The sequence below is a fragment of the Nothobranchius furzeri genome, chromosome 18 (genome assembly GCF_043380555.1).
Source record: "Nothobranchius furzeri strain GRZ-AD chromosome 18, NfurGRZ-RIMD1, whole genome shotgun sequence".
NCBI classification, from domain to species: domain Eukaryota; kingdom Metazoa; phylum Chordata; class Actinopteri; order Cyprinodontiformes; family Nothobranchiidae; genus Nothobranchius; species Nothobranchius furzeri.
Window position 1 is genome coordinate 12,875,201 of NC_091758.1, and position 14,700 is coordinate 12,889,900.

Sequence of the window (14,700 nt, forward strand, 5' to 3'; positions counted from 1 at the left end):
CACACACACACACACACACACACACACAGAAGTCATTCATGAAAGCTGTGACACACACACACACACACACACGTCATTTGTGAAAGCTACGACACACACACGCACGCACGCGCACACACACACACAGACAAGTCATTTGTGAAAGCTACGACACACACACACACACACACAAGTCATTTGTGAAAGCTACAACACACACACACACACAAACACACACACACACGCACGCACACACACACACACACACACACACACGCACGCACGCACACACACACACACACACACACACACACACACACACACACACACACAGTTAGCGATGTGACACTGTGGAAGTGATTGTGTGCTAAGCAGGGCTCAGGGCTGCCACATCTGTCATCCACTCCTCCGCACAAAATGAATGAGAAGGTCTTTCCCTCCATCTGTCTGTCTCTGGACAGACTGATGGAGGGAAAGTGAACGTGAAAGGTGTGTGTGTGTGTGTGTGTGTGTGTGTGTGTGTGTGTGTGTGTGTGTGTGTGTGTGTGTGTGTGTGTGTGTGTGTGTGGCGGGTTGCTCTTATTAGTGAAGGGACATGGATATGCATCCACACACGGCACAAACTAAATGAATATCTCATTTAGATCAAAGAAGAGCTGATAAACGTCATCAGCTGATCTTGTTGAGTCTTTACGACAGCTGGTCCCTCACCGAGCTGTCATTAGGCCACTCTCTGACAAAACATTATGACCAGTGTGTGTGTGTGTACTTATCTATACATCAAAGTCAGGACCAATGACAAGCTTTTTACCTGTAAACTGAGGACATTTTACTGGTCCTCCTTTTGGTGCCATGTTACAGAACTCTGCTTGTTAGTTTAGAGGTAGGGTTTGGGTTAAGGTCAGGGTTAGGAGCAGATGAAAAAGATGCAGCAGGTTAGTCTTGTCCTGGCTTCGCTGCACTGGCTGCCTCTTCATGTTAGAATCCAGTACAAGGTGTTTTTATGGGCGTTTAAATCCATGCATGGCAACGCAACACAGTTCTTTTATACTAGTTAGAGCAATGAGAGACCATCTGAAGGCTCAGGAGCCCTCTGCAGGTGTTCTGGATTCATCAGCTGATCAGAGTGTGACGCGTTGCGTCTAGAGAACTGAACCAACGTTCTGATTGAGATGTTGAATGTGGGTTCTGATCATCTGTAAACCATGATCGTCTCAGTTAGAACTAATAAAGGCTGAAACATCTGGATCTGCCTGGAATGAGTCTGTGTCATAGATTCGTTTCACCATTTAGGTTGGATCACTGACATTAATGCACCAGATTCTAGTTTTTCCAGTTTCACCTGTAGGATATTTACCTGAAGTTAGCACTTCATCTTGGATTAACTGGTTGAGTGAATTAGGGTTGAGGCTTAATCATCTTTATATCATCACTGAGACCTTTTGTAATGAGTACTTCACCCCCCCCCCCCCCACACACACACACACACACACACACACACACACACACAGAGGTGCTGCGAGTCTAACGACCAGGTTTAGGTGTAATTCAAGTAGACGCATAACCTGTATTTTATTTATTTACTGTTGTTTATTAGAACTCCCATTGTGACTTTTGCATTTTGCATTGGGGCGATGGTGGCACAGGAGTTAAGTGCTCGCCCCGCAATCGGAAGGTCGCAGGTTCGAGACCCGCTCAGTCTGTCACTGTCGTTGTGTCCTTGGGCAAGACACTTAACCCACATTGCCTGCTGGTGGTGGTCGGAGGGACTGGTGGCGCCAGTGCTCGGCAGCCTCGCCTCTGTCAGTGCGCCCCAGGGCAGCTGTGGCTACATTGTAGCTCATCCCCACCAGTGTGTGAATGTGTGTGTGAATGGGTGAATGACTGATTGTGTTGTAAAGCGCCTTGGGGGGTTCCAGGACTCTAGAAGGCGCTATATCAAATACAGGCCATTTACCATTTACCATTTAGTAGAGGCCGGCCGATATATTGGGCCGAAATATTCAATTTTTTTCTGTATTTTTCAACTATTTAGTCTGTTGAGAGATGAAATGTTTTAAATCTGCTAGGTTGTTACTGACAGCAGCTTCATTTAAGGTTGACCTGGTTGCTGCAGCATGTCCATATGTACATGTACGTGTCCATATGTCCATATGTACATGTACGTGTCCATATGTCCATATGTCCATATGTACATGTACATATACATATGGACATATGGACATATGGACATATGTACATGTACGTGTCCATATGGACATATGTACATGTACTTGTCCTTGTGGACAAATGTACACGTAATCTACAGCTAACCCTAACCCTAACCCTATGGACACGTACGTGTCCATATGTCCATTTGTACGTGTACGTGTCCATATGTACATGTACGTGTCCATATGGACACATACATGTACAAATGGACATATGGACATATGTACATGTGCGTGTCCATTTGCTTAGAGCTAGCAAGGTGCTGTCCTAGATGTCCCCAAGATGTCTGTCTTTATGGAACCCACATGGACACATTTTGACGTACTCTGTCTCTGTCCCCCATCAGTCCCATCCTTCTGGGGTCTGGTGAACTCAGCCTGGAACCTGTGTGCCATTGGAAAGAGGCAGTCCCCCATTGACATAGAAACCAGCCACATGATCTTTGACCCGCACCTGACCCCGCTCAGGCTCAACACAGGAGGGCGGAAGGTAAGCACACATTAAAACTGTCATGATATTAGTAAATGTTTTTGTGTGTAGTGTTCAGCACTTTGGGTATCCTTTTAATTGTTAAAGTATAATACAAATAAAGCTGCTGCTGCTGCTGCCGCTGCTGATGTAAACACATACAAAGACACAAATACAGAGGTGGATCTATGGGGGTGGGGGTGGGGGATCCTACTGCTCCCCGTGCCCCTTGTCAGGTTCTGTGTTCCTTCCCTCGGCTCCTTGGTTTCCTCTCCACATCTGTGGCAATCATTATTCATTCACCCATCCCTTGTCCAGTCACCTTCCTCAGCATATTTTCAGTTGTTTCTCACTCTCTGGGTTCCACAAACGAGGCTAGCCCGAAGCCCCGCCCATTCACTGTGGTGACAAATGCTTGTGGACAAGCCTTCTCTGAGGCAGACTAGCTGAGGCCTATTTAAACTCAATGATTAGGAGTGTTTCTCAATGTCAAGGAACCTTGCCTTGAATTCTTGTCTTGCTCTGGTTGCCTTCCAATGTTCTGTTCTCCATTTGTTAGCTGTTTAGCTAGCTGCGCAAGGATACACAGGAGGTGCCTTGTAGATCAGGAGCCGGCAGCTACTTCAGGGGCAAATGTCCAATTTAAATGTAATTCAACTCATTGTTACTAACTGGCTGATATCTGAAATGTGTTTTTAGATCCGAAGCAGTTGGTTAGTAGCAGCTTTGGTGGCTTCCAGGTAGTAACTCGCTAACATATTTAATTTAACTAATATGTGCACAATTTAAAAAGTAACGTTATACATTTATATTCAAACTTATTTGTATTAAATATAACGTTACTTCCCGTGTCACGTGATGTGAAGTGACCGCCGCAGAAGCCGTGGTCACGTGATGTAAATTTGCTCCATTTAACCGTTTTCTTTAACCAAGGAAGGAAAGTGTCCTCGTAAGCAAGGCGATGCCTCGTGAGACCAGCCGCCTTCACATTGAAACACCCTAGGTCTGGATTCAGCATCTTCTTTTGTGAATGAAGTCGGTGGTCGGTAAGCAACGAGGTGTTTTATTATGAATTAAAGTTGCATTTCAAAAACAAATGAACTTCAAACATTTTAATGCTTCTTAGCAACATAGTATAGCTATAAATAAATTGGAAATATTAACTCATTTATTGCCAACCGTTGTCTGATCCGAAAGCCCCTGACTGCCAGTGTTTTTGAGAATTTTTACTCTTTCATTGAAGAGTCACTGAATATTGTGCTCTACAAGCATGTAAACACCAAAACTACCAAAAGAAAGAGTAGACCTACATTTCTAGCTTTTGCCGTTCTTTTACAATCTGTTGTGGAAGTGTGAGCTACAGAAGCTTTCCCAGTTTGTGCCTCGCTTTAGGAACACTGGACCAGCTCAATACCCTTAGGGGGATCCTGGAAGGTGTGTGGGAATCTGCCCAACCAGTCTACATGTGTTTTGTGGATTTGGAGAAGGCGTTTGACCTCGTCCCTCGGGGGGCCCTGTGGGGGGTACTCAGGGAGTATGGGGTAGCAGGCCCTCTGATACGGGCTGTTAGGTCCCTGTATGACCGGTGTCAGAGCTTGGGCCGCATTGCCGGCAGTAAGTCGGGCTCATTCCCAGTGAGAGTTGGACTCCGCCAAGGCTGCCCTTTGTCACCGATTCTGTTCATAACCTTTATGGACAAGATTTCTGGGCGCAGCCAAGGTGTGGAGGGCATCTGTTTTGGTGGCCTGAGGATCAGGTCTCTGCTTTTTGCAGATGATGTGGTCCTGTTGGCTTCATCGAACGTGATCTTCAGCATTCGCAGCCAAGTGTGAAGCAGCTGGGATGAGAATCAGCTTCTCTAAATCTGAGACCATGGTCTTGAGTTGGAAAAAAGTAGAATGCCTTCTCCAGGTCAGGGATGAGGTCTTGCCCCAAGTGGAGGAGTTTAAGTATCTCGGGGTCTTGTTCACGAGTGAGGGAAAACTGGAGCGTGAGATCGATAGGCGGATTGGTGCTGCATCTGCAGTGATGCGGGCGTTGTACCGGTCTGTCGTGGTGAAGAGAGAGCTGAGTCAGAAGGTGAAGCTCTCGATTTACCGGTCGATCTACGTTCCTACCCTCACCTATGGTCATGAGCTTTGGGTAGTGACCGAAAGAACGAGATCACAGATACAAGCGGCCAAAATGAGTTCTCTCCAAAGAGTGGCTGGGCTCTCCCTTAGAGATAGGGTGAGAAGCTCGGTCATCAGGGAGGGGCTCGGAGTAGACCTGCTGCTCCTCCACATCGAGAGGAGCCTCCCTGGCTCAGACATCTGGTCAGGATGCCTCCCTGGTGAGGTTTTCTGGGCACGTCCAACCGGGAGGAGACCTAAAGGTAGACCCAGGACACGGTGGAGGGACTATGTCTCTCACCTGGCCAGGGAACGCCTTGGGATTCCCCCGGAGGAGCTGGCCCAAGTGGCTGGGGAGAGGGAAGTCTGGGCCTCTCGCCTTACGCTACTGCCCCCGCGACCCGACTCCGGATATGCGGATGAAAATGGATGGATGGATGGATGGATGGATGGATGGATGGATGGATGGATGGATGGATGGATGGATGGATGGATGGATGGATGGATGGATGGATGGATGGATGGATGGATGATGGATGGATGGATGGATGGATGGATGGATGGATGGATGGATGGATGGATGATGGATGGATGGATGGATGGATGGATGGATGGATGGGTGGATGGATGGATGGATCAGAACAGTTCTGCCTGAAGCAATAAAAGAAAAACAAATTCACCAGATGGTGTTAAAGTCCTGCTTGTTGTCTTTCTGTAGTCAAAACATTAATTCCTGAGCATCAGAATTTAGGATCCCTAAAAAACATCAGTTATGATAAATAACCTGCACTTTAATACCGCCACTCTGAGTCAAGAAACTCCAACGCGCCTTACCCTACAGTCATTCACCCGTTCACACGCTGGTGATCAGGGGCAGAGCTTTGAAATGGCTGGGGGAGGTAGCGGGAAGGGGAGGGGCCCCTGCAACAAGGCAGACGAGACAGAACGGCGCCTCTAACACAAACGAAGGATGCTGGAGAAGACAAGCACGTCCATAACTTGGCTTGAGAGGAGAATGAGCTCCATTCTAAAAAAAATTCCTCTCATGCTGATTTGTTTAGGGTTCATATAAGCTGCCCCAGTCAGGGTTTAGTCATGGTTGCTAAAATCTTTACAAGACCGACTGACTTTAGGGATGAAGTACGTGTAAAAAAGGTTGCCCCTCATGGAGCGCGAGTCCGGCATATCGGGAGGGGCGGTGCTGGGTGGATGTGGATGGCCGATGTTTTAGGACGGACAGATATGTGATCAGAAATAAATGACCAGAACAACACAGAATCAGAAGTGGCCGTACCGGTCCTCTCTGTTTGGGAGGCTGGATGCTCCTACAGCCTGGGCGATCTCCGACAAGTGGGGTGGGGGGAGAAAAACACCGGCCCTTCTGGGATTCACAGCTGTCCAGTCACCACCATTGTAACATCAGATGAGGTCAGTAAACTGGCACTGACGGCCCAGTTCCCAAATACAGGGCACCAGGGATGGACTGGCCTATCTGGCATTCTGGCACTGTCCCGGTGGGCTGCTTGCCAAGCTTGGGCCAACCCAGACCCCCCGCACGCAAACCCACCCCCACTCCGTTCGGCTGGACACACGAGTCTGCGAGCAGAAGCAGCACCCCCGCCCCCGATCTCACATGTGATGGTCACATGTCCCCTCCGCAGGCCAGGGCCCATTTTTGGTCCCAGTCCACCCCTGCAGGGCACCACAGCTAAAATCATGTCATCACGACCTTAATGGGTTTAAAGGGCTCTGTCATTTGCTCCGCCCCCGGCCCGGCTCTGATTTGTTCCTCTAGTGCTGGTGATGATGAGCTACATCAGCACCACTACCCCGGGGTGCACTGACAGGGCCAAGTTCTTTCTCTAGATCAGAGCAGCTTGTTGTATTAAAGTTTTCACAAATAATTGAGGCTTGAAATAATCATTAATGACACCAAATATTTTTGATCATAAATCAAAGGAATCATGGTTGAAGCATCTTGGCAAAGTCAGGGAGGGTTTTCCAGATGAGTTATTAGAAACAAGGAACTACAGCAGTTTAACGGGAGATAAATGATCTAACGAGTGTGTGCAGTCAACTGCTTTCTAACAAAATGGGTGTAGACATTAGTCATAATAGATGAGAAGCAGGCTGATTAATCTTTATTGAAATCTGATCACTTTGTTTGTTGCCAACAGATCTTTTCATTTTTTATGTGCATTCACACACTGCTGGTGATGGCAAACCACAACGTAGCCACAGCTGCCCCACATGCCCTTCTTCACATGCATCGGTGGCATTAGAATAGAATAGAATAGAATAAAATAGAATTTATTGATCCCACAGTGTGGTAGTCACTTTTTACAGCAGCACCAACACTTAGACAATAATTTGAAGAAAAATAATAACAAAGGTACATGCACATAGACAGTAAGCTAGTATTGTAACCTTTAACCACTAAAAACCACAAACAACAGTTAAGAACGACGCAGCATAAAGGACACTAGGATATGAAGTAAATCTGGTGTTGCACGAGTATTGAACACATATTGAATGTTGCATTGGTGTTATTGTAAATGGTAAATGGCCTGCATTTGATATAGCACCTTCTAGAGTCCTAGAACCCCCAAGGCACTTTACAACACACTCAGTCATTCACCCATTCACACACTGGTGGGGGTGAGCTACGATCTAGCTACAGCTGCCCAGGGGCGCACTGACAGAGGCGCCCCCGGTCCCTCTGACACCACCAGCAGTCAAGGGGATTAAGTGTCTTGCCCATGGACACAATGACAGGGACAAACTGAGTGGGGCTCGAACCTGCAACCTTCTGATTACGGGGCGAGCACTTAACTCCTGTGCCACCGTCTTATTGTGTACCAGGATAATGCCAGAACCGGTTAAACTGAAGCGTTATACACTCATACTGCAGAGGGGATGAATGACCTACGGTAGTTTTACATCTGGGATGTCAGTCTGCCTCTGAAGGAGCTGTCCATGGTCTCCACAGTGGAACACAGTGGGTGGGAGGGGTTTTTAAGATGGTGGTCATCTTCCCCAGCGTCCTCCTTTCACACGTCTCCTCAACTGAATCCAGTGGACAGCCCAGAACTGAGCTAGCTTTAACTAGCTTGTTCAGTTCAAGTCACCATGGCAACTGAGAGGTCTAACAACGCTATTCCGCTGAGACAGAAATTTGAGGTGAATGTGAGTGAGGTAGAGGCACAGTGGAGACATCAGCAGTACAAAACACCAGCGAAACACCTCTGCTTCAAATAGAATCTGTTACAGTCGAAAGGGTTGGTCCAAACCGGCCGAACATTTCAGGTGCGTCCCAGAAGCAGCGCGCCGCGTTGCGCTGTTAGACATAAGATTGGTTTCTATTGTTGCCACAAGCCACTTTTGGGATGCATTAATTTCTGCAGTTAACATAGGGCTGGACAGGAAATCACACATGGTATCAATGTAAAACGTCCTATAATTTTCTAAATAAAAGACCATTGTAGAGATTCAATTGGTTATCTATGTAGATTACATCGATACATGATTTTCATGGCTTTAATCAATTCAATTCAAATATATTTATAAAACGCCAAATCACGACAAGCGTCGTCTCAAAGACCTTCACACAGTAAACGTTCCAAAACAGGTCAGGTCATTAAGCCAATCAGTAAAAAGTTTCCTATATAAGGATCCCAGCAGGTTGCATCGAGTCACTGACTAGTGTCAGAGTCTTTACAGCAATCCTCATACTAAGCAAGCATGCAGCGACAGTGGAGAGGAAAACTCCCTTTTAAGCAGCCATCCACCACGACTCACTGGGGATGGAGAACACACACACACACACACACACACACACACACACACACACACACACACACACACACAGGTTACATTGTGATTTCTTAGTAAATATTCTATTTGGTGAGAGATAAACTTTATTGTATTTATCCTAGTGGATCTATATTTAAACGGCTAAACTAGTAGTAGCACATCCAACGTCAAAGAGAGTAAAGTGTTATTATCAGGAGAGGGAGAATGTTTAAGTGGTTAGCAGCAGTGTGCTAGCCGATGGCCCCCTCCATGAGGCCACCACAGCTCAGCAGTGGAGAGGAATAGCATTATACGTGACATCAAACAGCGATATCAAATGGACCTCCTTCTTCTTGGTTTTATGGTAGATGGCTACTTGAGGGATTTTCTCATCTCACGAATCTAGCGAGGAGGACAGCGGAGATGCCACGCTGCGTTTCCTCTCTGGTGTTGATTGACACGCTGTGAAACACGCCAGTAAACCGCCTCACCGCCGTTCTGATGCTTCTGATGCCTCCAGTGTGGATTTGGGGTCAGAGCGGCAGCACGGTGGTGCAGCGGTGAACGCTGTGGAGTCGTTAAGATTGCTGCTAACATTTAAAAGAAGGAAAAGGTAGTGTGATGTCTTAAGTGTGACATATTTGGGTTCTGGTTTTATGTTTTACTCTCAGGTCAGAGACGGGGGGTGGCATGTCAGGGCTTACGAGTGCACCCTGTAACCAGTGGGTTGCAGGTTCAAACCCAGGCTTTGTCAATGCCAATGTGTCCTTGGGCTATGACCTGGTGGCAGGACCAGTGTTCCCCAGGGCAGCTGTGGCTACCATAGCTCGTCACCTCCAGCGTGTGAACGGATGAATGGCTGTAGTGTAAAGAGCTTTGGAGTCCTCAGCAGCAATCTGAAGAAGATCACCATGATCTTGTCTCTGGATTAGCTCCTCTTCACCACCACACCCCAGTTCATCCCTGCAGATGTGCATTCATGCTGAACACACATCATCTCTTGATCTGTGTTCCTTCATGCTAGCCACGCTGGAGCTGCTAGCCTTCAGACCTCTAGTATGTCTGCAGACATCTCCGTTAATCCTTACAGATGTTTCTATTGGTCAGTGGAAATGTTCCAGAGCAGTCAGACAGCTGCTTAACGGAGCATGAGGATTATTCAGAGACCTAAAGTGGAAACATTTGGCCCAGACAGAGTTAGTTAGGGTTGGGGTTAGTGTCAGTAGTCAAACTGGAACCCTGACTTCCTAAGCCCGCCCTTATCCCTGCATTCCAGGTCACCGTCCTCCACGGAGGACGCGGGTCTGAGGTCGCCGAGGTTGTTCCAAAGCTTTGTGAGAGCAGAGGCCAGTGAATGGACAGCTTCAGCCCTGTTTGATGGAGGCTGTCACACCCCCCAGAGGAGAGGCACGCTGTTGTGCTCGTGCCAGTTTTTAAAAGGGGGATGTAACGGTTTCTGCCACCACCATTCTACCCCACAAATGTCTTCTATTTAACATTTAACCTCACCTTTAACCCCCTCAGGCTCTAAATAAGTGTTGATAAAAGGACGAACGACTAAGTCCCTCAGGGAACTTCTGAGTTAAAACATGCTCATGTGACACGCGTGTGGAGTAACCAGGTAGGTTCAACGTTGCTAATCTGCAACGCCTGCCTCCAGAGGGTTACAGGTGTCTGCTTTTATATTCCCTGAAAGCCACAAAGTCAGGCCACTGATGGGTTTTACTACAAAACCCCATCATTTCATTTTATCTTTAGAAATCCAACTCAAGAATGACGTGACAGCATTTACAGCTGTGACTTGTTAGAACCCAAATGTTTTCCCATTCTGCTCCCAGCTCCGCTGCACCAAGACCTTTTTCATTTCCTGCTCGTGGACAGGTTCAAATGCATTAATATTTTATTGTGCTAATTGTGTCTCACAGGCCAGAGGGGTGTAGGAGGAACAACCGTTTTGTTCCCGCTCTCCTCTGAAGGTTAACCTACCCGTGAGACTCTGTGGTTGTAATGAGGGCCGAGACGTGCTGCACCGCAGCGATCCCACCAGAGCCGTGTCAGCCAATCAGCATGGCTGCTTCAGACAATGATGTCATGAGATCAGATGAGTGACAGCAGAAGCTCCAGCTATGCTAATCCAAACCAGCAGGGAATGTAGGCCACCCGGGCTAATGAACACGCCGGATTACAGAACCGCAGAACCACGGCTCGTCTGGAACCGCTTACGGCCATTTGTCTGTTAATAACACAAGTGTGTGTGTGTGTGTGTGTGTGTGTGTGTGTGTGTGTGTGTGTGTGTGTGTGTGTGTGTGTGTGTGCGCGCGCGTGTGTGTGTGTGTGTGTGTGTGTGTGCGCGCGCGCGTGTGTGTGTGTGTGTGAAACCTAGATGACAGAGCTGTGTTCTTACAGAACAGCACAGAAGTGTTCTAGCTGTTAATGTGAATCTTTGTCTAGTTTGAAAGATTCTGCTTCATTTCTGACAACTGAGACAAACCTAGCTGTAGCATTGTGCAGGTGGAGGTGGAGTATAGAAGGGATGGGTGGGTGGAGGTTTGATCTAGTCTCTGTGGCTGCGTAGGTTTTCTCTGGAGACTTCAGCTTCCTCCCACCCAACACAAACCAACATGTCTGCGTGACTGTGAGCTGACGGTAAGGATGGATGCAAACGCTTGTCGGTTATTTACAACGTGTCTGAGCTAAAACTAAAAGAGTCTAAAGGTTTTTGACACAGAGGTGCAGATTTACTCCTGTTGCCGTTTCAGACAAAGTACCAAAAGCAAGTGGAGCAACAGGAAGTTAGTAGCCTTTTGGGACCAACCTTCTACCTGTTAGTGTGCTAAAAACTAGCTGCTGATGACACAATCGTGTCAAAACACTCTTCAGAGTTTTCCACAGAGGAGCTCGGTTTCTAGAGCATATGGAAACTCTATCATCCTTTCAGCCGGACATCTGTTCCATTTGTACACTGCGTCCATCCTGAGGAGCTTGTCCCAGGATCTCCAGCATAGTGCATCCACCTGAGAAGCCACCTCCCTGTCCTTTTTATTACGGTGTTTTACGTGAATTTGTTTGAGCTTGAAGAAGTTCCCCAAATCCCCTGTTTATTACCTCCAGCGTGACGTGGCTCCTGTTATCTGTGTGGGGTCCGGGTTGGAACAGGGCAGCCTTCTCCTGCGGGGTGCGTCTGCTGCAAACAGCCACGATCTAAAGTCACGAATAATCAGAGACAGCAGTGTGCTGCTGATGAAGTCAGCGGCACACGCAGTCAAGTGGCACTCGGTGGCCACTTTCACTCCCAGGATCTAATCCTCTGATGCTGTAAGGTATAATGATGCAATTTGTTCGGCTCTTTGCTTGGATCAGGGATTTAGAAATTACCAGGCTGCAAAAAGCTCTTGGCCCTTCTGGACCCGGGGGAGTTCCTGCTCAGGAATGATTCAGTGGCGTTAACTGGACCCGTCCTGTGGGACGGCTGTAGGACATGCGAACCGGATTGTGCGGTTCCTCTTTTACCAGTGGGTCCGGATTCTCTGTTACTCTGAGTCAGCCGGGCCGTTGGCACCAGAGAAATACTGTGTAGGGTTTACTCAGAGCTCCTCGGTGAACTGGGACCAGTCGTCTCTGGTATTTATAGAGTTGTTGTGTGGGATGGCTTCAGCACAGTCAGATTGGGTTTTCTTCTGTGTTGTTCATGGTATTTTATTCCACTCCAACATTTCAGTTCTGTAGTTGTGATCACATGGCAACCAGCAGAATTTCATTTAATAATGTCTAAAAATAAAAGTGTGCTTCAAAAAGAGTCTTTACTTAAAGAAGTCCTAGACTTTACAACCACATGTACCTTCTTGTTGCTGAATATAGACCCCTTAAACGTAATTGTTTCCATTCGGGGAACTGGACTCATCCACACTAGCTGGAGGGTAAACACCCCTTCGTCAGCCATTATCCAGGGCTGTATATCCATGATTGAGCTAACAAAATAAAACAGGGATTTGGATTTTACTACTTTAGATCATCTATCACATCTTTGTGCTGAAGAACAAAAGAAGAAACGTCTCAAAGCCGACGGCGTTTAGCATAAAGCTTCCAGATGCATTTGAAATAGCTAACCGTCTACAGGCGGTTCAGAACGCCTGTGCTCGGCTTCCGACCAAGTCCTCCAAACACACCCACATCACCCCGCTTCTACTTCTCCGTCAGACAAGCTGACACAAACAATGGACACACCCCACACTGACACGCAGACAGGGTTATATACACAGAGGGAAACAGGTCACAGGTGTGTGGGGAGTAATTAGCTGAGTGGGGAGAACTGACTAGGTGAAATAAATCTACAGAGAAACTACAGATGAGTGAACTCCTAAAACCTGAAAACAAGGCAACCATGAGAAAAACAGGGATGGGATTTCTGAATCTGAAAACACTCCGGGGAAACCTGAGGGAGCTGGAGACCTAAAGGGGCACAGAAACCTAAAAAGAACACCTAAGGGGAAAACCTGGAGTGGGCTGGCGAACACAAGCAGGGTATCTGCAGGTTTAAGGGAGCCATATTTAAGACTTATTAAGACCTTTTTAAGGCCACTTTGACCAAATTTAAGCTTTTTTTTAATTACATTTGAGCTATAATTTCCAGCTATTGCCTGAAACCGGTACTTACCGCGTCGCGAACGTGGGATTAGCCATCCAGTTACAAATAAACTTGCACTTCCCCATGGCGCAAGCTCCCACTAGCTTAACCAGCTAATGTGCTCATCTAAAAATAGCCCCCTTTCACGACCAACTGAATGTGTACAGTTCCGCTTACGCCAATATCGTACACAAAAAATACTGAACACCAACTAGAAAGTCATGAACATTTTGTAGAAATAAAAGAATCTTGTTTATTTGGGTCTTTGGTAATTTAAGACCTTTGGAAACTGGATTTAAGGATTATTTTTCATTTTTAAGGATTTTTAGGGCCTTAAATTTGGAAAAGCAAATTTAAGACTTTTTAAGGACCCGCGGACACCCTGACAAGGAGACACATGGAGGGATGCAGACAAGGAGACACATAAGGGAAACCTAGAGAGGGATGGAGAACACCAGGAGACACATGAGGGGGGTGCAGGACGCAGACCATGACACTAACGACCAGGACTGATCACACATGGAGATCCGAACTAACTACCATCACTGAGCTTCTGGACTCCGACAAAAGCTCCCAGTTGTGTAAGCAGCATATTTCTATTACAGTACACCTTTAAAGGTGGGTTTCTCAGCAGTGTTTTTAACATGGAGAAGGACGAGAGCCATTGAACGTGTTCAGATGTTGAGTGAAACAAGTTTGAGTGACAGTCAGGCAGCTGCAGAGTAAACAACTCCAACTCTCGGGGGCAAGTTAAAAGAGCATCCATTTGCCTCTGACAGATCCAAGTTGTTTTGTACAAATGTTAACAGACGCTGTCTGTCACTGTCATTTTACTAGCGTAGGCCTCTCTGTTAGCAGCTGACCTACTAATGTATTCATTTTATTAATCCTCACATCAGTTGTGTGTTGAAGGGCTGCATTGCTCTCACCCCACACAGAATGAACAATTATGTGCATGCAACAAAAAAACAAGCAAACATCTTCCAGAAGGTAAATATGCAACATACAGTATTAGAAACACACCTGGACTGGCTGTGAGGATGCTGTCTACAGGGTTGCTGCGAGTCTGTGTTACAGGGAGAGTAAGGTTTCAGCTCAGCTCATTCTTTCTCAGACAGCAGCGTCATATCCATGAGGCTCTATGTCGCACTGTAAGGCTACACACTCAGAAATTAAACTACAGAATTGTACCTTTACAATGTTTTGTCGCTGGGGACCACCCCCATACCCCCTTTTATGCCACCATTGTGTTATCTTTTATAAAAAGGACACGGTTGCTCCACTGTCCCTGATGGCGCCACGGCGTTGTGGCAAGTTGATGACGTTGTTTTGTAAAAACGGCCTGTGTGCCTCTTCACAGCAGCGAGGGACAGAGAAAAACGGCCTCTGTCAAAGGCTCGTTAAGTCCACAGCATCCAGAATGACATGCGGGAAGCACATGTGCGATTCTGTCTGCCAATCAGAGGCTCCCCCTAATGGTAGGCGTGCTTTTGAGCCAGCCAATCAGTCAGCAGT

The 14,700-nt window shown here is 47.0% G+C and overlaps 1 protein-coding gene across 2 annotated transcripts in view; it reads left to right on the forward strand.

The window, feature by feature from the left end:
* LOC107391568 (carbonic anhydrase-related protein 10) overlaps nt 1-14,700 on the forward strand; it is a 155,578-nt gene that overhangs the window by 80,364 nt on the left and 60,514 nt on the right. For both annotated transcript variants that reach the window (XR_008563539.2, XM_015968923.3), the window contains exon 3: nt 2,537-2,679. Coding sequence is in view for 1 of the 2 variants with exons in the window: in XM_015968923.3 (XP_015824409.1) it covers nt 2,537-2,679 (143 nt within the window). In the remaining variant the exon portion in view is untranslated. The remainder of the gene's footprint in view (nt 1-2,536; nt 2,680-14,700) is intronic.